At 45.6% G+C, this 25,460-nt stretch overlaps 1 protein-coding gene across 6 annotated transcripts in view; it reads right to left on the minus strand.

Moving 5' to 3' along the window:
• The window catches only part of BIRC6 (baculoviral IAP repeat containing 6), an 807,095-nt gene that overhangs the window by 12,993 nt on the left and 768,642 nt on the right, over positions 1-25,460 (minus strand). For all 6 annotated transcript variants that reach the window (XM_082252286.1, XM_082252283.1, XM_082252284.1 and 3 more), the window contains one exon: positions 19,540-19,728. In XM_082252286.1, coding sequence (XP_082108412.1) covers positions 19,540-19,728 — 189 coding nt within the window. The remainder of the gene's footprint in view (positions 1-19,539; positions 19,729-25,460) is intronic.

Below are 25,460 nucleotides of genomic sequence, written 5' to 3' on the forward strand. Positions count from 1 at the left end.
GGCTTAGTGCTGGATGACAGCTGTCACAGACAGCCGGCGGTTCCAGTATTAATGCAGGCAAGGTTCCAAAGGAGTCGCTGATACTGGATGTGGTTTTAGCCACTTGCTGATCAGGCCTTTTTTCATATATATAGACTCGCCTTATGTGGACATGATAAAAGTACTGGCCCCTGTGAATGCATGAGCTACAGCAAAGTATCTCACATTGAAAACAAGATGGAGGATGTCTTTTTGGCCCATAATAGTTTAGTTGAGGTCAGCAAAACCCAGCAAGCCGACATACAGAAAATACAGGCTAAGCACACTGATATGGAGGACAGGTCCCGCAGGAACAATATTAAGTTCCGCAGTATCCCTGAAACTGTTCCTGTGACATCTCTGAAGGATTTTTTCAGCACCTTTTGCATCCACTGCTGCCAAATACAAAAGACTGGGAATTGATTATAGACAGAGCGCATAGAATCCCAAAGCCTAGCTTTCTACCTGACACAGTGCCAAGAGATGTGCTGGCTAGGATGCATTTTACCACACCAAAGAGGAGGTGATGCAGGCTATGAGGAAAAATCCACAGCTTCCTAGCAAACTCGCAGGTATCTCTTTATTTGCGGATCTCTCCCAAGCTACCATTAAACATAGAAAAAACCTGCTTAACATTACAAAGGTATTGAGAAACCACAGTGTTATTTACCGATGGGATACACCATCCAAATTGATTGTCTCCTATCAAGGTAAAGATGTCCAAATTCACTCTCTGGAATCTGGACTGAAGTACATGAAGGAAAGGCATATTCTCCCTGCGGAAGTCCATGTCCCAGAAAAACAAGGCGCCTTTAAACTCAAACACTTGAGGGAATTTCTTCTCTAACACCCTAGCAGCGGACACTCTCTTCTTATCCCTATATTTCCTCCTAAATGACTGTATATGGTGGGAACGGGAAACCGGAATGTAGGGTTTTACTCACTAACATGTTCTTGGTAACTATCCAATGTTTTTTTTCCCTTTTTCTCCCTACGGCCTTTTTATTTTTTCAGGCCCACAGGAGTATGGAGTATTATACTCCTGGCTATTCAGGGATTTCCTGCAACTGTTTCCTTTTATTAGACTGTTATTGGACTTTCAGCGAAAAGGGGAAATGGCCCGTGGGACAAGTATTTGACTTTGTTGGTTACCATACTCACTTGGCCGGGCAGTTTCATGTACTGGCTAAATCCATGGCACATAAGTTACTTACGATATTTGGTATGGTCATATCTCGGCTGCAATCTTCCACGTGGTGGCGTAGTCCACAGGAAGCTATGCAATGGCACATTCTATTTTGTGGGTTATTATTTCTCTGAAAGGCTACATAGTATAATATGGCCACTGTATTCTAGTGATTTGTTATGCGTTTCTTCTGCGATAATATATCCCCATGACAATTAAAATTGTATCACTTAATGCTAAGGGCTTGAATAGCTCGTGCAAAAGAAAAACTATGTGGGCGGAGGGCAAAAACTCAATGGGGACATATTATGCATCCAGGAAACCCATTTCCAAGCAAAGAAAGCATCCAAATGCTCTCATAAAAGGTATCCTCATATTTTCTTTGCTAACGCTGTTGTCTACATGAGTCCATTACTGATAAAAATGGTGGGTTTATTATTCTGGTATGCTCCCTGAATGCTGTATTGTATACACTAGTCTCCGTCTATGCACCTAACAAGGGTCAACTATCCTTCCTTAGACAAATGTTGAGCAAGGTCAGGGCACTTCAGAAAGGGAATCTACTGCTGATTGGGGACTTTAACCTAGTAGTTGACCCACTATTGGACAGCACATCCCCATCCGTTTACCATAGAGTAACGTTAAGGAAAACGTTACATAGTGAAGCTCTCTCTGACGCATGGAGTTGTTTACATCCGGGAGAAAAGGACTACACCTTCTCCAATCCCCATAAGTCATATTCTAGAATAGATCTTTTAGTCACTGATTTAGCTTCCTTGTGCAAAATCACGGATGTCCGCATAGGCAACATCACATGGGCAGACCATGACCTACTGACTGTAGTAGTGTCGGAGCAGAGGAATGATCCCAATATACGTCTATGGAGGAAACAACACCCGTTTTTTTAACTCTAAAGTGTACAACAATCTAATCCATGACCGCCTACCCGACTTCTTCTAAATTAATGATATCCCCGGGAGGTTAAGGAGTCTAAATTGTGGTGCGCCCATAAGGCTTACATCAGGGGGATACTCCTAGAATTGGCCTCAAAAGAAAAAAAGAGGAAATTAGCGGTGATAACCACTATCCTAGACAATATTAAACGTTTAGAATCACAAAATAAGCAACAAATTAGCGCCACGGCGGCGGCTGATCTCTAAAGTGTAAGCTAGAACTTAACAGCTTATGATAGCCGATCATGAGAAATGTTTGAAAAGCATGAAGACATCTCACTATCTTTACAGCAATAAAGCTGGTAAGCATTTGGCGAGACGCATCCAGTCCAGACAGGCAAATTCCCAGGTATCTCACTTATTACACCCAGTAACTAGAGCAAAATTACACCACCCTACTGATATAGCGAACACCTTTAACCAGTACTATAAATCCCTGTATATAAATACGGACCAATCTACTACCCAACCCACTTGAAAGTCTATCTCTACGTTTCTTGATTCTATTACACTCCATGCTATTGCCTCCGATGAATGACTTGAATGTTCCCCTTTACGGAAGCAGAGATAGCATTGGCCATTAAAAAACTTCCACCTCACAAATCCACAGAGATAGACAGGCTGTCAGCAGAATATTATAAGGCTTTTCAGGATGTACTTATTCCTTACCTTTTTAACGCGATCGCACTATCTGGTGACTTACCAGCGGAAATGTTGAAGGCCCTGATCGTGACCCTACCTAAGCCAGCCAAGGAGCAAAGATTTTGTTAGAAACATTCACAAAAACTTTGCATAGACACACCTATAGGGGGCGGTCCCTCTGGTCCAATACCCACCTGCTAGCAGCATTCCCAATTCAGTTTGGTAGCAAGCAATAGATAGTCCATGAACCCCAAAAGAGGGGCGGGGCGGCGACTGTCAGAGGACTCAGAGAAAATAATTTTACGGTAAGTTCTTACAAAAATTCTATTTTCTCTTACGTCTTCACTACTGGGATGTCCCAAGGCAGTGTAGATGTGAGGGATGGGAAACGTAACCGTCTCAAAGGCAACGCAGCACCCAAATCAGGGAAAAGAACCTTATCTGAACCAGAAAGGTAACACACTGGGTAACAGGAAAGCTCAACAGGAGCGAACAAACCCAGGAAAGCAGAATAACTAGGGAAAAAAAACCCAACAGGAGGGGGCAGGCTAAAAAACGCCATGTCTCCCCTAAGGCTCTGCCGCACTCAGAACTTTGTCAGCCAAAGGAGGCATCTGCCGACGCCAAAACATCAAGTTTGTAAAATTTTGTAAAGGTGTGCACTGACGACCAGGTTGCCGCTTTGCACACCTGGGACACTGACGCCTGATGGCGGAAGGCCCAAGACGCACTCGCCGCTCTGGTAGACTGCGCCGTGACAGGGAAGGGCAGAGCCCCTTCCCTAAGCGAATAAGCTTGTACAATCGTCTGATCCATTTAGAAATGGTTGCCGCAGACGCAACCATACCCTTCCGAGGTCCCTCAGGAAGGACAAAAAGAGAATCCGACTTTCTGAAGGATTCAGTAGACAGGTAAACCCTGATTGCCTGGACCACATCCAAGGAATGCAAGGCAAACTCCTTAGGATGCTTAGAATTCGCACACAGAGAAGGCAAGACAATGTCCTCATTGAGATGGAAAATCAGACACCACCTTTGGAAGGAAAGATTGATGAGGTCGCAAGACCACCTTATCCCTATGAACAACCAGGTAGGGAGAGCGGCAAGATAGGGCCGCCAACTCCGACACTCTGCGAGCAGATGTGATCGCCACCAGAAAAGCGACTTTCCGTGACAGCGTAGGCAGAGGAATCTCCCGGATGTTCTCAAATGGAGGATGTTGCAAAACGGACAAAACCAAGTTCAAGTCCCAAGGAGGCAAGGGTGCCCTCCTAGGGGGAGCCAGATGACGCACCCCTTGAATAAAAGGTGCGGATTAAGGAGTGCGACGCCAAGGAGCACTGGAAAAGAATGGGCAGCGCAGATAATTGACCCTTGATAGTCGTCAGTGCAAGACGCTGGTCCACACCAGATTGCAGAAAGGCCAACGCCCTCGCCACCGAAAAGGAGCGAGGATGGAAACCCTGCGATTCGCACCAGGCGAAATAGGCCTTCCAGGTACGATAATAAATCTTACCGGACGAGGCCTTCCTTGCCTTAAGGTAGGAATGACCGCCGACGAGAGACCCCGATCTATAAAGACCTGGCTTTCAACAGCCACGCCGTTAAAGCCAGCGACTGTAAAGCAGGATGGAAGATCGGCCCCTAAGACAGCAGATCGTCCCGTAGTGGGAGCCGCCAAGGAGGCTTGACGACCAGTTGCATGATGTCCTCGTACCAAGACCGGCCACTAGAATCACCAACCTTGGTTCCGAGACCAACCTATGAAGGAACCTGGACAACAACTGAATTGGGGGGGGGGGAAAGGCATAAATCAGGCGATACCGATTCCAAGGCACCACCAGCGCGTCCGAGGCGTCTGCCAGAGGATCGCGTGTTCTTGCCACGAACCTTCCCACCTTGTTCTTTAGCCGGGACGCGAACAGATCCACATCCGGGGATCCCCATTTCGCACACAGCATCTGAAACACCTCCGGGTGCAGGGACCATTCCCCCTGGTCCAGGGTCTGGCGGCTCAGATAATCGGCCTGCCAGTTCTCCACACCCGGAATGAGAACTGCTGAAATCGCCGGAACGTGAGTCTCGGCCCAAGACAGAATACTGGTCACTTCCTGGGCCGCCCGGGCACACCTGGTGCCCCCTTGGTGATTGATGTAAGCCACCGCAGTGGCGTTGTCCATCTGCACCCGTACAGGGCGGCCCCGAAGACGATCCGACCAATGGAGCAGGCACAGCCTGATCGCTCGCAATTCCAAGATGTTTATCGGTAGGGAGGATTCCTCCACCGACCAAATGCCCTGGGCAGACAGGTTGCCCAACAATGTAAAACAGAAAAATAGTGCAGCGCTATCAAAATATGGTGCAACCCATACAGTTGTGTTAGAACGAAAAAATGTTAATTGAATAACACTAGATAAGAAGTGAACATATAAAGTCCATAAATCAATATTCGTGACTCCCAGAAAGGTGATGTCAGAGCGGAAGGCTTAAATCCCATGGAAGAGACAGGAATACACCCGTGATATATGTCAAGATGGCAGCTTGCCATTAGGCCTCCAACCTAATGGAACGGCCATACACGCTTGAATATCAATCCAGATAAATCGTGTCTTTCATGGACCAAGGAAAGCTGATAGTTCCACTATATCATGTAGAGTGTGTGAACTCCAGACGTAATGTCATGAGTATGTAGGGAGAAAACAAGGTGCACATAGCGTAATCCCGTTTATATTACGCACAAGAATTTATTTGGAATTGCACTTACAATGGGTGTTAGGCATGAAGGCACATCAAAGACATCATAGACAAGAGGCAAAACCGCGGCGTCCTGCGTATGTGGAAGAGCCGGTGTCTAGGGGGCGTGACAGTCATGCGTCCAGTACCGCCCAGAACGCCACCCCAGCCTGACAGGCTGGCATCCGTGGTAATCACAGTCCACAGCAACGGCCAGAAGGATTTTCCCTCCGCTACGGCCGGAGACTGGAGCCACCACAGAAGATCCAACCTGGTTTGGCGACTCAAACACCCTCAGGTTCAGGGACTGGGGGAGCCTGTCCCATTTGGCCAGTATCTCCGCCTGGAGAGACCTTGTGTGAGACTGTGCAAACGGTATGGCCTCGAAGGCCGACACCATCAACCCCAGGGACCGCATACAGGTCCTAAACGAGGGACCTCACCTCGTCCTGCAGGGTCCGGAGCTTGTCCTCTGGCAGAAACACCTTCGCTTGGGCGGAATCCAGGACCATCCCCAGAAACGGGAGACGAACCGAAGGAGACAAAGTCGACTTCTGAACATTGATGGTCCATCCGAACTCCTGGAGCGTCTGAACCGCAGTGGACAGATCGCGCAGCACAATCCGTAGGAGACGCAAAGGGGTAACGGACGTGAAACCGTTTTGGCACCACAAAATTGCGCTTCAAATTGCGCCATTGTTCATTTACAGTTTCGTGCAACTCAGCGGGGCAAGGGAACAACTGCGCCGCCTTACAGGATCTGCGGGTACCAAAAGAGGACCGCTTGCCCGGAGGATTGGGCTCATCCACCAAATGTAGTGTATCCTTTATAGCAGTAATCAGCGCAGCCATAGCTGCGCGATCCTCGGCTGTCCCAGGGGGGGAAACATTCCCCTCCTCATCCTCCCCCTCCCCATCAGACTGGGAAGAACGAGACCCCTCAAGGGGGACACTGTCTACGGCAACCATATCAGAATCTGAATCAGAAGAAAGAGAAAGAGAAAGCCAAGGCCTCTTCTTAGTATCCCGGTCAGCCATCAACAGATCCACTTTGGACGCTAAAGTCGCAAGTGCAGCAGTCAGAGCAGAAGATACAGAGGAACCTGAATCCTCCACTAAGGCTGGGAGAAATTTGCTGTCCTGGAACTCCATCAGGAAAAAAACCTTTTTTTTTTCTTTCAAGGTACTGGCCCTCCCACCGCAGTACACCGCTATGAGGACTATGCTAGCAGACCCCGCAAGTAGGAATGAGCTGACAGCCAGAGATATTCCCCACAAAAAGACAGCAAGACAGACCACACAAGTGTTACCCACGCCTGCCATCTCCACTGCACAGAAAAGGGAAGTGATGTCACTGCAGGAGGCAAAACAGGCTAAGGAAAAATGGTTGCCCATAGCAAGTAATGGGAGGCTCCGGGAAAATGGCCGCCGACATGTGTACCGCAAGATAACATTGCCACACACAAGATGGTGCCTTAAGGTGCCAAAACACACTACATTCATTGCTGCAGAAGCGCCCACAGTGAAGCCAGCAGCATGCCCACACCTAAAATGGCAGACCCGTGGTTTTTAACCCCGCATCGGCCGGCGCACATGTCTGCACCCCAACACACACATATAGTGGCACTCAGGAGAGGGACCCCCACATAGCGTCCCAGATGCGGTAGGACCTCCGCAGGGACCGGGAGTAAGGGAGCCCCGAATGCACAGACATGAGGGGATACCACAAACACATCAGACTGCCATCCCCAGACAGAGGCCCCACACAAAAAACGTACTTACCGTACCCGATGGCATGGGCGCCTCTCATCGACGGGGAGCCTCCAACCCCAGGCGGTGGGGGTGCCGTCAGCCAAAAACGCAGGACGCTAGCAACGCACGGAACCGCGGTTGAGACGTCCAAGCGAGGTGGCCACCTTGCAGGCTTTCATCCCTGATGACAGGGACCGGTCGTTTGCGAGGCCAGGGTGTATGCATAGCCTGCTAAACGCTGGAGGGCGGGCTGGGATTCCATAAGGCCCTCTGTCCTGGACGACCAGTGCGATTCCCAGCTCCGCAGCGCCGTCGTCATCCGAAGATCCGACTAACTAAACGCTGACAAATAAACAGCTAGTAGTGCAAAGAAAACACATTTGCAGAAAATAAAATCATAAAATAGAAGAAAGGCTGAGACCGTAGCACAGGGAAGCCCATGTCACTCCTAACTAGGCAGAAGACAAACTGAGTTGGGATGGCTGGTAGCAGGGGGGTATTGGACCAGTGGGACAGCCCCCATAGGTGTGTCTATGTAAATTATTTTGTTTTTAACAAGTCTTATGCCTAGCTTGCTCCTATGGATAAGAGGTCAATACACATTGGTGAAGACTGAATGAGTGGGCGGCAACTGACAGAGGACGTAACAGAAATGTAGATTTTTTTTATTTGTTTTATCAAGCTGTATTTACTCAGTGCAACGTTTAGCCTCCAATGTGAAAGATATACCACCAGCATGTCAGAAAGGGAAATAAATAAATTTAAAAACTTGAATTACTGAAAAACTAAAGAATAACTGAGTTGGAAAAAGAACCATCCCCATCAAACTCAATCAGGTGAGGCTAATCACCTTCTCAATGGCACACAAAGTCATTTGACTTTAAATGCTGATCAGTTGTGGTCTTTTTAATTAGCTCAGCATGAAAAAAGCTTTCCTAGAGCATTTCAGTCCCTGGTAGTGCGACTGAAGCAAACAATTAGCTATGGGTGGGTAAGGCACTGTGACCGGGATCTCTGGGATAGTTGTGGACAGGCGATGGATACAAAAATACTTCAAAGGCTTTGTCAATGCCTATAAGCACAGTGAAGTCTATTAATTAGGAAGTGGAAGGTATTTGGTAAAACACAGACCCTCCTTTGATCAGGACATCGCTCCAACCTGGATGAAAAAGCCAGGAGAAAACTGGTCAAAGCGGCTGCCAAGAGGCCTACAGCAACTCTGAAGCAGTTGCAGGAATTTATGACAAAGCGTGGTCATGGTCTGCATGTGACAACAATTTTATAAATTCTCCACAAATGTGGCTTGTATGGGAGGGTTAAAAGAAAAAAAGCCACTACTCAAGAAAGGCCACATGCAGTCACGACTGAGCTTTGTCAAAACACACCTTGAAAATTCTGAGGCCACGTGGAAAAACGTGGTATGGTCAGATGAGACTAAAAATTAAAAAAAAATGTCAGGATAGAAGGAAAAATTGATGGGGCAAAACACCATCAAATTCTTGAGGAAAATCTGCTGCCCTCTGCCAGAAAGTTGTCAATGGGAAAGTGGTTTACCTTCCAACATAACAATGACCCAAAGCACACTGCAAAAATGACCTTGCAAAGGTTGAAGGGGAAAAAGGTGAATGTCCTTGCATGGCCTAGTCAGAGCCCAGACTTAGACCCCACTGAAAATCTGTGGAATGACTTGAAGACTGCAGTCCACAAACAGTCACCATGAAACGTATCACTTGCCGACCCCGCTATAGCTGAATGACGGCCACAGCGTGGCCGGCTAGTTCTGGGAGGCCGTCATATTAAGGCCTCCCGTGATCCCGCTCGCTGTAGGGCGTGGGCAGTGTGCTCTGTGATCACAGTGAAGTAAACAGAAGCCAGGTTTCGGCACTCCTTTCCTCATGCTGACAGCATAAGGAGAGGAGAAGCGAGACGAAAACCGGCTTCCTGTTTTCAAACTTTTATAAGTTGGGTCTTTATTTCTTGGGTCTTTATTTAGCAAAAAATAGAAAAACCTAGTGTTGATTAAATACCACCAAAAGAAAGCTCTATTTGTGTGAAAAATGCTCTATTTGTATGATAAAAATTTCATATGCGTATAGTGTTGCATGACCACGCAACTGTCATTCAAAGTGCAACAGCGCTGAAAGCTAAAAATTGGCCTGGGCAGAAAGGGGGTAAAAGTGCCCAGTAGGCAAAAATGACCTTGCAAAGGTTGAAGGGGAAAAATGTGAATGTCCTTGCATGGCCTGGTCAGAGCCCAGACTTAGACCCCACTGAAAATCTGTGGAATGACTTGAAGACTGCAGTCCACAAACAGTCACCATGAAACGTATCACTTGCCGACCCCGCTATAGCTGAATGACGGCCACAGCGTGGCCGGATAGTTCTGGGAGGCCGTCATATTAAGGCCTCCCGTGATCCAGCTCGCTGTAGGGCGTGGGCAGTGTGCTCTGTGATCACAGTGAAGTAAACAGAAGCCAGGTTTCGGCACTCCTTTCCTCATGCTGACAGGATAAGGAGAGGAGAAGCGAGACGAAAACCGGCTTCCTGTTTTCAAACTTTTATAAGTTGGGTCTTTATTTCTTGGGTCTTTATTTAGCAAAAAATAGAAAAACCTAGTGTTGATTAAATACCACCAAAAGAAAGCTCTATTTGTGTGAAAAATGCTCTATTTGTATGATAAAAATTTCATATGCGTATAGTGTTGCATGACCACGCAACGATCAAAGTGCAACAGCGCTGAAAGCTAAAAATTGGCCTGGGCAGGAAGGGGGTAAAAGTGCCCAGTAGGCAAGTAGTTAACTGAACATGAGCAGTTCTGTAAAGAAAAGTGGGCAGAGTCTAGATGTGCAAAGTTAGTAGAGACATTTCTCAACAAACTAAAGGCTGTACTAAAGCAAAAGGTGGTTCAATAAAAAAAAAAAAAAAAAAAAAAAAACTACACAAAGGGGGTGATCCTTTTTCCAACTCGGTGATTCTGTTTTTGAATTATTTTTTTTCAGACATGTAGAGGTAACATCTTTCACTTGGAAGTTTTAAGTTGCAATTGGTAAAATACAAGTGGATAAAACAAAAATTGTGAGTCTTCATTTCAGACTGTGTGATAAATTTTCTTTGAAAACGCCCAGTAGGCGGGCGAAACGCGTTGACGCAATTTCCGGTATGGCTGGAACGCATTGTCACTTCCGGTTCACTTCCCTGGATTGACAATGGAACGCACGCCAACAGTGGCGTCCACCACCATTGATGGTTCTTTTTTCACTGCGGTTTTTATCTATGTACATTGTAAGTATGTTTTGTTTTAGGGGAAATAAATAACCAAAACATACTACACTATTGGTCCTTTCTGTTTTTTATCCGGGATTAATGGAGGTCTATTTCGGAGCGATTCCATACAAGGCATCTCTGATCTAGGATTAATCTCAACTAAGAGCCCGGCTGCCAAAGTCCTAAGGATCTTATCAAGCGCTTGAGACTCATTTCTGTGGTGAGTAGGGAACCTAGAGGGTCTGGCCACTCACTCGAGCACCGTTTGAATGATCGTTTTCTGCACTTGAGCACTTTATTGGACATTTCACTAATAAGGACTGTCTTATTTTTTTACAATACATGTTTGCTTAATTTTATTAATATTATTTCACGTATTATTATGTATACTTTTCACATGAAATGCTAGAGCTATTTTAACCACTTAAGCCCTGGAAGATTTTACCCCCTTCCTGACCAGGGGGTATTTTGCGATTCGGCACTGCGTGACTTTAACGGACAATTGCGCAGTCGTGCGATGCTGTGCCTTTTTTTCCCCACAAACAGAGCTTTCTTTTGGTGGTATTTGATCACCTGTGCGATTTTTTGATCATGCGCTATAAACAAAAAAAGCGTCAATTTTGCAAAAGTAAAAATATTTTTCACATTTTTTTATATGAAATTACCCCCCAAAAAAATGTAAAAATCAAAATTTTTAACATTTTCGGCCAATTTGTTTTATGCTACATATGTTTGGTAAAAAAAAAAAAAAAAAAAAAAAAATCGCAAAAAGCGTATTTTGATTGGTTTGCGCAAAAGTTATCGTGTTTACTAAGGGAAAGATTGTCATTTTTGTTGTTTTTTTTTTTTAACGCGTAATGGCGGCAATCTACGATTTTTTTTGCAGTACTGCGACATTGTGGCGGACAGATCGGACCCTTGACTGACATTTTTGACACTTTTGGGGTTACCAGTGACATTTCTACAGTAATCAGTGCTATACATATGCACTGTTACTGTAAAATTACACTGGCAGCGAAGGGGTTAACTTTATTTGAGAGGGAGGGGCTGTGTGTGTCCCTAGTGGCGTGATTCTAACTGTGATTGGCTGTGGCTTGAGCTGTAGGAATAATGATCAACGGTCCTACATAGTAGAACCGTATGAGCATTGTTTCTACACAGGGGAGAATGACAGGCGGCTTGTTTACATCAGCCGCCTGCTTTTCTCCCTCTCCCCCGACAATCGCCGAGTGACCGGTGGACATCGGGTCCGCCGGTCACACGCGCGCGGGGGGTCCGTGACCGCGCGGGGGCGCGCCGCCGGCGGCGCGCGTTTGCCCCCCAGAGCCTCACAGGCTAGTGACGTGTATATATACGTCACTTTGCCTGTGAGGGGCTGACCGCCGCAGTATATGTACTTGCGGCGGTCAGCAAGTGGTTAAATTTACTACACTTCTTCATTTCAGACTACAAAGCAATAAAATGTGATTTATTTAAAGGGGGTGATTATTTTCTATACTCCATGTACTATATGTAGGAGAAAAAAAATGGATGGATGGAAAGTAAGAGACATTTTGATGCAAATTTTGGCAAACTGGCACCTTCCTTCTCAGGTCTTAAAATTGGTAGAAACTCCCGCAGGACAATTACTAGTGGAGAATGTCAAATTCAGCAATATACATTTACCTGTATATTGTACTCAAACATGACAATCATAGCAGCACTGCTTGTATAAACCATTACAAACTGATGGTTGCAGGTTCATGGGGCTATACACCTCCAGTCTAATTCTTTTAAGATGTAGATGATAAACATTTTTATTGCTTTTCGTGCTCAATAAGCCCTGGTTCACATCAGTGCGGCTTTGAAATTGTGCTACTTCGTTTAACAGTTGTCCAAGCAAGTCGCAATAAAATGATAAGAAAGCAGTGCAGGATCCTTTTCAAAGAAACTGCGACTTGAGTCACAACTATTTGAATGGTTCCAATGTCGGCAATAGGGGGCAAGTTGTCATGTAATTTCGAACTGTTAAATAGCATTACAAATCACACTGGTGTGATTATGGGCCTAAATGCAATTCATAATTTCGCAAAACTGTTGATCTGTTCTTATACACATGGTTACATTCTTCATCTTGTCAGGCCTATCCTTGATTTTACTTTATTGCCAGGCTATGGAATGTAATTATGTATCAAGTTCATCTAAATGCTTTGAACTATCTTTTGCTAATCATTATGTCGGTTATAAGTCATTTTCTCTCTCTATGGTGGAAAAGTATGCAAGGTGCTAAGAGTAAAGCAGAAAAAAGTCCATTCAACTGACATTTATGTGGGTACATTATTAATAGCCTTTTATTTCTTGTCTAGCAAGAAGAAAATAAAGATATAAACCATGTTTAATGCTGGCTGTAAAGAAACTAAAATGTTAAAGAACAACTGTATTCTTAAACTGTGTGGTGTTATTTCACACTACGAATACTGTGGTCGGCTTCATTCTTGGGAGAGGTGGCAGGAAAGTATCAATTATACCTCTGGGAAGATAAAATTTCCCTACTTCTGACATTTGCACACCTTTACACTCAGTTAGACAAAGGGAATTTGGCCAAGAAAATGTATTGCTAATGTCAAACTAACTTCAGTAGTGGCATAATTAGGAACATTTACTAGGTCAGAAAGCATAAATAAAAACATTGACAACTTATCTTAATTCAAATCTGAAAATAAAAGCATATACAACATGGTTACTGGCCTCATTGTTGTCACTTTCAACAAATGTTCTGTAGGGCATATACAGTGTGTGTGTGTGTATATATATGTATATATAAAATAGGTTCACCTTTTAAAAAAAAAAAAAAATAATAAATGCACATCTATTTGCAGGTTACTATTTTGTGCATTTACTATTTTTTATTATACGTGCATTTACTATTTTTTTTTATTTTTTTACTTGGAACCTGTAAAGCATTCTACCAGCAATCAGCAGATCACAGGGGCCATGCAGGACTCCTGCAGACTGTGAGTGTATCTGTCTGCTCCTACGTCCAAGCAGATGCACACCGACAGGAAGAGAAAATTATTTACCAGAGCGTTCAACAGCACCCATGGTACTTCACTAAAACTACAAGCCGGCAGCTGCAGAGGTTGTTGGTATTTGTTGTTTCCCATTAACAGAACACTGTGAATGAATGACGTGGCCAGGCAGGCGGAGCCCCACACAACATTGTTATTTTTATACAGTGACAGTAGGCGCTCAAAGAAGGTGTCCGGTTGCTATCACTGGGTAGGGGAGGGAGAGAGACTGCAGCTGCTAGAATATGTTACATGTTCCACCCTAAATACGGGTGTAACTTGTTCCAAAAAGGTGAACTTATCCTTTAAGTATGAAAAAAGCTGAGTCAACAGCTGAAGGATCTGATTTCTTGTAGAAAACCTCCTCCATAGAGTACTGGTGATCAAATTGCTTCAAAGGTAAAAACACCTTCACCAGGTGAGTCCAATCAGCATACAATACTTCATGCAAGCAAGGATGCACTAGAAAACATTTGAGATATTTTTTAGCGATTGCCACAATCCAAAACCATCGGCTTTTGGAGAACAAGATTACTGAAGCAAAAATTTTAGGAGATTGTGCACCATTGCTGCTATAGTGTGGGGCTCTGCCTGCAAAAAAACACAGCCAAATACAGCCCCAATTCACCAGGGGAAAGACTTCCCTAGCTCCACGAAGCCCAGAGTGTCCAGTGATACATGATTAAGAAATACAGGTCCCTCTCAAAAAATTAGCATATTGTGATAAAGTTCATTATTTTCTGTAATGTACTGATAAACATTAGACTTTCATATATTTTAGATTCATTACACACAACTGAAGTAGTGCAAGCCTTTTATTGTTTTAATATTGATGATTTTGGCATACAGCTCATGAAAACCCAAAATTCCTATCTCAAAAAATTAGCACATTTCATCCGACCAATAAAAGAAAAGTGTTTTTAATACAAAAAAAGTCAACCTTCAAAAAATTATGTTCAGTTATGCACTCAATACTTGGTCGGGAATCCTTTTGCAGAAATGACTGCTTCACTGCGGCGTGGCATGGAGGCAATCAGCCTGTGGCACTGCTGAGGTGCTATGGAGGCCCAGGATGCTTTGATAGTGGCCTTGAGCTCATCCAGAGTGTTGGGTCTTGTGTCTCTCAACTTTCTCTTCACAACATCCCACAGATTCTCTATGGGGTTCAGGTCAGGAGAGTTGGCAGGCCAATTCAGCACAGTAATACCATGGTCAGTAAACCATTTACCAGTGGTTTTGGCAATGTGAGCAGGAGCCAGGTCATGCTGAAAAATGAAATCTTCATCTCCATAAAGCTTTTCAGCAGATGGAAGCATGAAGTGCTCCAAAATCTCCTGATGGCTAGCTGCATTGACCCTGCCCTTGATAAAACACAGTGGACCAACACCAGCAGCTGACATGGCACCCCAGACCATCACTGACTGTGGGTACTTGACACTGGACTTCAGGCATTTTGGCATTTCCCTCTCCCCAGTCTTCCTCAGGGTCCGGTCACCTCTTCTCGTTGTGCAGCGTTTTCTGCCACACTTTTTCCTTTCCACAGACTTCCCACTGAGGTGCCTTGATACAGCACTCTGGGAACAGCCTATTCGTTCAGAAATTTCTTTGTGTCTTACCCTTTTGCTTGAGGGTGTCAATGATGGCCTTCTGGACAGCAGTCAGGTCGGCAGTCTTACCCATGATTGCGGTTTTGAGTAATGAACCAGGCTGGGAGTTTTTAAAAGCCTCAGGAATCTTTTGCAGGTGTTCAGAGTTAATTAGTTGATTCAGATGATTAGGTTAATAGCTCGTTTAGAGAACCTTTTCATGATATGCTAATTTTTTGAGATAGGAATTTTGGGTTTTCATGAGCTGTATGCCAAAATCATCAATATTAAAACAATAAAAGGCTTGCACTACTTCAGTTGTGTGTAATGAATCTAAAATATATGAAAGTCTAATGTTTATCAGTACATTACAGAAAATAATGAACGTTATCACAATATGCTAATTTTTTGAGAGGGACCTGTACTTATTTATTATGATCCTCAGCTACATCTAGCAGACAGAAAAAAAAAAAAAAGGATATTATAAAAATATATTTTGCATGATCATTAGCTCCATCTAGTGGCCATAATGCAGTCTTTTCCCGATTCACTCTATTCTCTAAAGAATGTGATTTCACCTAGGGAGAAAATATCTTAGTAACATCTGTTTTGGCTCCCATTATTACAAACGGACGTACATGCAGTTTCAGAGGATGAATGGCTCTGCAACTTTTATTATAAATACACCTCTTAAGTTAAACTTCAACTACTATCTGCTGCAGGCATAGTACATTTCTAGGAAAATCTTCTTTAGTAAAAAAAAAAAATAAATAAAAATATTTGTGGACGTTAATACGCTGTAACTTATCAGGATTTAGTTGCACATTATTGTCTCTGAGAACACAAAACAAATAAAGATGCTACCTAGAGAAAACGATATAATGTGAGCATTCGAAGAAAAATAGCAAAAACTCTCTGTTCTGAAATCTATGAATTTTCTTCAATCCTAATGTGTTTTTCCCAGCACTCACACAGCATTTATTTTGGGAGACGAAACTTAGAGCCTGCATCCTTAAGAACTACTTGCAGTAAAATGTATTCCTATCAAAAGGAGTTCACAGAAGCAGGTAGATGGAAAGTCAAGCACTTTGCAAAAGTCATTATCTGCTCACATTTAGCAATTGCATAACGACCAGGCAATATCCTCCTAGACTTATCACATCCCCCCCCCCCTTTCTGGGGGAGAGGTCAAGGTTTCAGGCAGGTGTACAACTTATTCAGAGGACAAGCAGCGCAGATAGCCACAAAATAAAAAGGGACTTAAGTGTGCTGGCCTCATTACTCTGTATTTCCAGTGCCTTGCGAAAGTATTCAGCCCCCTTGAACTTTGCAACCTTTTGCCACATTTCAGGCTTCAAACAAAGATATAAAACTGTAAATTTTTGTGAAGAATCAACAAGTGGGACACAATCATGAAGTGTAACAAAATTTATTGGCTATTTCAAACTTTGTTAACAAATAAAAAACTGAAAAATTGGGCGTGCAAAATTATTCAGCCCCTTTACTTTCAGTGCAGCAAACTCTCTCCAGAAGTTCAGTGAGGATCTCTGAATGATCCAATGTTGACCTAAATGACTAATGATGATAAATAGAATCCACCTGTGTGTAATCAAGTCTCCGTATAAATGCACCTGCACTGTGATAGTCTCAGAGGTCCGTTTAAAGCGCAGAGAGCATCACGAAGAACAAGGAACACAAGGCAGGTCCGAGATACTGTTGTGGAGAAGTTTAAAGCCGGATTTGGATACAAAAAGATTTCCCAAGCTTTAAACATCCCAAGGAGCACTGTGCAAGCGATAATAATTTTGAAATGGGAGTATTAGACCACTGCAAATCTACTGTCCTGGCTGTCCCTCTAAACTTTCAGCTCATACAAGGAGAAGACTGATCAGAGATGCAGCCAAGAGGCCCATGATCACTCTGGATGAACTGCAGAGATCTACAGGCTGAGGTGGGAGACTCTGTCCATCGGATAACTATCAGTCGTATACTGCACAAATCTGGCCTTTATGGAAGAGTGGCAAGAAGAAAGCCATTTCTTAAAGATATCCATAAAAAGTGTTGTTTAAAGTTTTCCATAAGCCACCTGGGAGACGCACCAAACATGTGGAAGAAGGTGCTCTAGTCAGATGAAACCAAAATCAACATTTTTGGCAACAATGCAAAATGTTATGTTTGGTGTAAAAGCAACACAGCTCATCACACTGAACCCACCAACCCCAATGTCAAACATGGTGGTGGCAGCATCATGGTTTGGGCCTGATTTTCTTCAGAAGGGACAGATGGTAAAAATTGATGGGAAGATGGATGGAGCCAAATACAGGACCATTCTGGAAGAAAACCTGATGGAGTCTGCAAAAGACCTGAGACTGGGACGGAGATTTGTCTTCCAACAAGACAGTGATCCAAAACATAAAGCAAAATCTACAATGGAATGGTTCACAAATAAACATTCACAAATAAACATATGCAGGTGTTAGAATGGCCAAGTCAAAGTCCAGACCTGAATCCAATCGAGAATCTGTGGAAAGAACTGAAAACTGCTTTTCACAAACGCTCTCCATCCAACCTCACTGAGTTCGAGCTGTTTTGCAAGGAGGAATGGGCAAAAAATTTAGTCTCTCAATGTGCAGAAATGATAAAGACATACCCCAAGACACTTACAGCTGTAATCGCAGCAAAAGGTGGCGCTACAAAGTATTAACTTAAGGGGGCTGAATAATTTTGCACGCCCAATTTTTCAGTTTTTTTTTAAAAAAAGTTGGAAATATCCAATTAATTTTGTTCCACTTCATGATTGTGTCCCACTTGTTGATTCTTCACAAAAAATTACAGTTTTATATCTTTAGGTTTGAAGCCTGAAATGTGGCAAAAGGTCGAAAAGTTCAAGGGGGCCGAATACTTTCGCAAAGCACTGTACATACTAACAGGAAACATGCAGAGGTACCAGACGTTTAAACCTAACCTAAGTACTGCTAGCTTCCTGTGTTCTTTCTCCATGTACCACAAGAAAACTACTATGAAGAGGATGTGATGTGCTGCAGAGCTTTGGGGCTAATTAAAGTTGTTCTATTGGCATTAGATATTTTACTAGAATGCATTTTCTGCACTTGTGTGTCCAGCCCCTTCCCCAGGCCATTTATATACCAGTACCAAATAAATACAATATCAGTGTTACAGGTCAACAAGTAGAAATAAATAGCGTTGGTCAAAATGATTCAATAGTATTAATGGATGGGTGAAGGATTTAAGATAGATATTTTAAATAAGAGTGGAGTTCATTAAATAAATTAAGCAATATAGGACAGAGATGCCAAATTCTCTCAGATCCAGCATTATTAAACTGGCGATATACATAGAAAAGACCACTAGCCAAAGCTCCAAAAGGACCACCCAGCCTAAGCTCATGCTTACTTACTGTAATGTAGCATGCAACAACAAATTCTGTGTGTACAAGGAGTAGGAAGCACCGCCATTGAATTGCAATTAGTCTAAAATCAATTGAAGCCAGAGATAAATAAAAGATTGCACTCATTTGGTGAAAATGTAAACATGTAGCCTGGTGGAAGCTGTGCCGAGCGATCAGGCTGTAGGAGCCGCTGGGAGAGAACATCCGCCTGACTAGGAAGGTACGCTGTGGATGGCAGCAGGTCAGTCGCAAGATGGAGGCAGCAGGAGAGTGTGGAGATCAGATGAGGGGATGTGTTCCGAGAGGATGGAGGTCTGGTCGGCAGGCTGTGGTGACTCCGCCGATGGGGACACTGAGAATAGCGACTGATCCAGCCATGTTGCAGTGGTGGCAGGAGTCTGTAGCAATCGGCTGGTGGGGTGCAGCTTAGGGATGTCAACAGGCTGGAATCGTAGAGCTGATGCCTGGGAATGAAGAGGTCGCAGTGTTTCAAGACCCGCAAGTTCCAAGGAGGAGGACATAGGTGGTGTAGGGGATTCATCTCATTGTTTGACAAAGGGGCCACGCCCCCACATCCTCCTCTTGAAACTTGTGAGTCTTGGCACACTGCCACCTTGCCGCTCCAGCTCTAGCCCTGGTTCGATCTTGGACATCAGATCTACCAACCCCAGCCTGCTGACAGGACTACCATTCCAGCACTTGACCCTGACTCTGACATTCCTGCATTGCTACTGACTGCTGCAGTCACTGCCACGTGGCTGATCAGTCGCCATTCTTAGAGTCTCTACCAGCGGAGTCGCCACAGACTGCCGACGGGACCTCCATCCCCTCAGCAGATCTCCACAGTCTCCTGCTGCTATAATTCACTTGTTATGGAGTCCCTTACCCAGATGTATTATACACAGGAAAAAAAGAAACAAAAAAATGCATAGTGTTTAGCGGAAACATACCTCTTTAAAGCATGGTGAGGGGTTTCTAATTTGTTCTAGCATGGCCCATTTGACTGTTGCCTGTCTGATATTTCCATCATACTCTCTAGAGCTCTGAGTGCCACTTGGTGTGCCCCTTGACCTCTCATATCCTGGCTCATTGAAGTAGGGCTCAGACACAAGAATAAGGGACTGGACTGACACCAACACCTATAAAGCAACAGTAAGGGGAAAAACATTTGTTAAAGATAATTACAGCCTGATTTAGAATCACAAACAACATTCATTTTGTTTTTATTTGCATTAGCATTGTTTTTATTTGGCTAGTATATATTTAGTGTTTGCTTTTATTACCAAAATGGTCTTGGAATAAAAAAAAATAAATAAGTGCTATTGTTATTAGGAGCTTTGGCCCCAGGGACAAAAGTATCCATTTTCTCCAATTTGCAATATTATTTTTGTTAAGGTCATGACTGAAAATAGTATTTTCACAGGATACTAAAAAATAGTAACATTGAGCAGGGACTAGTTTATAGCTCTCATTGCGCAATCATTTGGCTATTCCTAAACATTATTAGGCAGTGCCATTACGATATCTATAGAATGCTCAGGATATTTTTTGCCAATGTCTTCAGTAACTAGCATACTGCTTATATTGATCTGTGTGCATAGGTACTCTGAAGGGCTGAGGACAGGTACTTGGGTACACTGATGACATGTTCTCGGGTACTCTGATGGGCTGCAGAGAGGTACTCGGGTACTCTGGGCTGGAAACAGGTACTTGGGTACTCTGATGGGATTCAGAGAGTTACTCGGTACTCCAATGACCGGTACTCGGGTACACCAATGGCCGGTACTCGGGTACACCAATGGCCGGTACTCGGGTACACCAATGGCCGGTACTCGGGTACACCAATGGCCGGTACTCGGGTACACCAATGGCCGGTACTCGGGTACACCAATGGCCGGTACTCGGGTACACCAATGGCCGGTACTCGGGTACACCAATTGCCGGTACTCGGGTACACCAATGGCCGGTACTCGGGTACTCCAATGGCCGGTACTCGGGTACTCCAATGGCCGGTACTCGGGTACTCCAATGGCCGGTACTCGGGTACTCCAATGGCCGGTACTCGGGTACTCCAATGGCCGGTACTCGGGTACTCCAATGGCCGGTACTCGGGTACTCCAATGGCCGGTACTCAGGTACTCCAAAGACAGGTACTCCAAAGACAGGTACTCCAAAGACAGGTACTCCAAAGACAGGTACTCGGGTACTCCAATGACAGGTACTCAGAGTACCCGTCACCAGAGTACCCGAGTACCCGTCACCAGAGTACCCGAGTACCCGTCACCAGAGTACCCGAGTACCCGTCACCAGAGTACCAGAGTACCCGTCACCAGAGTACCCGTCACCAGAGTACCAGAGTACCCGTCACCAGAGTACCAGAGTACCCGTCACCAGAGTACCAGAGTACCCGTCACCAGAGTACCAGAGTACCCGTCACCAGAGTACCCGAGTACTCGTCACCAGAGTACCCGAGTACTCGTCACCAGAGTACCCGTCACCAGAGTACCCGTCACCAGAGTACCCGTCACCAGAGTACCCGTCACCAGAGTACCCATCACCAGAGTACCCATCACCAGAGTACCCATCACCAGAGTACCCATCACCAGAGTACCCATCACCAGAGTACCCGAATACCAATGACCAGCCCATCAGAGTACTCTGATGGGCGGGTGACGGGTACTCGGGTGAGGGGTACTCTGATGACAGGTACTTGGGTAATTTGAGTACCTGTCATCGGAGTACCCGAGTACCTGTCACCAACCCATCAGAGTACCCGAGTACCTCTCTGTATCCCATCAGAGTACCCAAGTACCTGTCTCCAGCCCAGAGTACCCAAGTACCTCTCGACAGCCCATCAGAGTACCCGAGAACATGTCATCAGTGTACCCAAGTACCTGTCACCAGCCCATCAGAGTACCCGAGTACCTGTCATCAGAGTACCCAAATACGTGTCACCAGCCCACCAGAGTACCCGAGTACCTGTCATCAGAGTACCTGATTGGCTGGTGACAGGTACTCGGGTACTTTGATGGGCTAGTGACAGGTACTTTGATGGGCTAGTGGCAGGTACTTTGATGGGCTAGTGACAGGTACTTTGATGGGCTAGTGACAGGTACTCTTTATTAGGGGGGCAATCAGTGTGTTTTGGGGTGCACTGTAATCGGTAACTAGCTGTCAGGATCAGTGTGTGAGGAGGAGAACACGGTGACGGCTAGTTACCGTGATCTCCATTCTGTGACCGGCTGTGATTGGACACAGCCGGTCACGTGGTAAAGAGCCAATTTCATTGGCTCTTTACCCTGATCAGGGATGGATCAGAGTGACACTCTCCATCCCCGATCGCCGCTCTGCGCGCCCCTGGGGGCGCGCGCGACCGGGGTGCACGAGGGAAGTGCATGTGGCCGGCTGTGATTGGACACAGCCGGTCACATGGTAAAGAGGCATTTTTTTTAAAAGACTCTTTACACCGATGAACACGCCGCATCCCCGATTGCCGCGCGCCCCCGGGGGAGCTGGAGAGCAGCTGATCGAGGGATACTTCCTGCCGGCATCATATTACTATGGCCCGGTAAGGAAGTGGTTAAACAGCAGCCTGCAAAACCTTGCGGCCAAAAGAAGCATCCAAAGATATCAACACATGAACTTTGTAGAATTTTGTAATCGTATGCACAGATGACCAAGTCGCCGCTTTGCAAACTTGCATCACCGATGCCTGATGGCGAAAAGCCCAAGAGGCACTCAGCGCTCTAGTAGAATTTGCGGTCACTGGGAAAGGAGGAACCTGACCCTTCAGTGAATAAGTCTGAACAATCGTCTGCCTGATCCACATGGAAATGGTCGCCGCAGATGCAGCCAATCCCTTAGGAGGACCCTCAGTAAGGACAAAAAGAGCATATGACTTTCTAAAGGACTCAGTAACCGCCAGGTAAATAAACTCTGATCGCTCGAACCACATCCAAAGAATGCAAGGCAATTTCCTTAGGACAGAGTGAAGGCAGCACAATGTCTTCATTCAAATGAAAATCAGAAACCACTTTAGAAACAAAAAATTATTTGGTCGGAGTACCACTTCATCCCTGTGGACCACAGATAAGGCGAACGGCAGGACAACACCGCCAATTCAGACACTTTGTGGGCCGAAGTGATAGCCACCAAAAAGGCAACCTGCTGAGACAATGAAAGCAGAGATAACTCCCTAATGTTCTCAAAAAAAGGCTTTTTGAAGAACAGATAATACCAGATTTAGATCCCACAGAGGTAGCGGGAAATGCCTCGAGGAGCCATATGGCACACTCCCTGAATGAAGGTACGAATCAAGGCATGCATAGCTAACGGGAGTTGAAAATATATTGCTAAGGGCGACACTTGGCATTTGATAGTGCCCAAAGTCAACCGCTGATCAACCCATTTCTGCAGAAAGGCCAAAACCCTAGCAACCGAAAACAAGCAAGGGTGCACCTTCAGTGATTCGTACCATGAAATGTACGATTTCCACGTACGATGATATATCTTCCTGGAAGTCAACTTCCTAGCCGTCAAGAGCGTAGGAACCAGAGTCAGCACGACCTCTATCTCTCAACACCTGGCTTTCAACAGCCATGCCGTTAAAGCAGAATAGAAAATCAGACCCCAAGAAAGCAGATCTTCCCTGAAAGAAAGTCTCCAAAGAGCATCGGCGACCAACCTTACTAGGTCTGCGTACCAAGACCGGCAAGGTCAGTCTGAAGCCACCAGAATAACCGGAATTCACTTCCACCTCTATTCTGTGTAGAAGCCTCCGCAGAAGTTTCAGCGGAGGGAACACCAGCGCGTCTGTGGCGTTGGCCAGAGGATTGCGAGATCTGGCTACGAACCTCTGCACCTTCTTGTTGAGACAAGAAGCAAACAGATCGACCTTGGTTGTCCCCCATTTGACACACAGGAGATGAAACACCTCTGGGTGTAGGGACCACTCCCCTTGATCCAACACCTGACGACTCAGGTAATCCGCTTGGGATGTGCACAGCAGAGAGGGCTGGGACAAACTGTTCCGCCCAGGCCAAAATTTCGGCCACCTCTCTGGCTGTCAAGATACTCTTAGTGCCCCCCTGGTGATTGATGTAAGCCACAGCCGTGGCATTGTCCTATTGAATCCGGACCGGACAATCTTGCAGACGAGTCATCCAGTGGCTCAGACAAAGCTTTTTTTGCTCTGAGCTCCAAAACATTTATCGTTAGTTTTGACTATTCTATTGTCCATGTTCCCTGGACACAGAACCTCCCAGCACCCTGCCCCAGCCCGACAGGCTGGCGTCCGTGGTTACCACTGTCCAAAACAAAAGGAGGAAGGGCTTACCCTGGCATAGTGCTGGAGAGAGAAGCCACCATAACAGTGCAGCTCTGGTGTTGTGGCTCAACTGAATCAAATAGTCTAAAGACTTTGAATCCTTGCCCCATTTGACCAGAATCTCTCGTGGAAAATCTGCTATGGAACGGAGTAAACGGAACTGCCTTGAAGGTCGATTCCATCAGGCCCAAGGCCCGCATGCAAGTTCGCAGAGAGGACAAATTGTTTGCCAGCAACGACCGAATCGCCCCCCTGCAACTTTTGCAGCTTGTCCGGGGGAATAAAGGCCCTCGCCAAGGCCAAATCCAGAGTCAGGCCCAGATAAGCCAGTCTCAAGGAAGGTATCAGGGCGGATTTCTTGAAACTGATGGTCCACCGGAACTCCTGCAAGGAGCTGACAGTGATCGACAGGTCGCCCATCAGGGCTGAATGAGAGTCTGCTCTCAATAGAAGATCGCCCAGATACCCCAGTACCGCAATCCCCTGTTGGCGCAACAATGCCAACACCGGGGCCAGTAGTTGGGTAAACACCCTGGGAGCGGAGGCGAGACCAAAGGATAACGCCAAAAATTGATAATGTTCCTCTGCTACGGCAAAGCGTAGAAACCGCTGGTGACCATAGATAGGGATGTGTAGATATGCGTCCTTGATATCTATGGAGGCCAAAAAGTATTCCTGGTGTAGAGACGCCACTACCGTTCGAATCGATTCCATGCAAAACCTCTGTACCCGCACAATGCGGTTCAGAGCCTTGAGATCCAGAATTGTACGCACTTTGCCCTCTTTTCTGGGCACAGTAAACAGGTTTGAATAAAACCCTTGAAAGCGTTCCTGAGAGGGAACTGGTACAATCACCCCTTGGGCAGCAGATCTTGTACCACCTCCCGTAGATCTGGAGAGAGACGCAGGTTGGATGGGAAGAATCTGTCCGACAGACGAGACCGGAATTCGATCTTGTACTTTGATCAGATCAGTTCGTGAACCCATCTGTCCTGAATCAAGGAATTCCAAGGTTCCTGAAAGAAGCAAAGACTTCCCCCCACCCCAGAAGCGGGTGAGGGCACCCCTTCATGTAGGCGAGGATTTGCCAGCAGATACAGACTGGCCGGTCTTTGATTTACCTGACCGTAGCTTCTTGGAATTTCCAAAAGACTTGAAAGGCTTCCCTTTTCTTACGACCCGGAGGTACGAAAAAGCCGCTAATGAGCAGTGAAGGAAGGCCCCCGTCTAGAATGTGGAGCCTTGCCCTTATAGGACTGAGGAAGAAGAGTACCCCCCCCCCCCCGCAAGGCCTTTGGATCAAACAACCTCTCCCCCCCAAATAGGGAAGATCAGTCAAAGCCTTTTTGAAAGCCTGGTCCGCAGACCAGTTTTTCAACCACACCATGCATCTATCGCAATCCCCACTGCCGACACTCTGGCCACTAGGGGAGCCGCATCCAGGGACGCATCACACATGAACACCAGGGCTTGAGCCATCTGGTCCATTAGTTTTAGCACCGCTGGGGGGAGCTGCTCTGTTTCCGAATTACCTCTTAGTAAGTT

Source organism: Pelophylax lessonae, assembly GCF_965119305.1.
Source record: "Pelophylax lessonae genome assembly, chromosome: 3".
In the NCBI taxonomy this organism is placed as follows: Eukaryota; Metazoa; Chordata; class Amphibia; order Anura; family Ranidae; genus Pelophylax; species Pelophylax lessonae.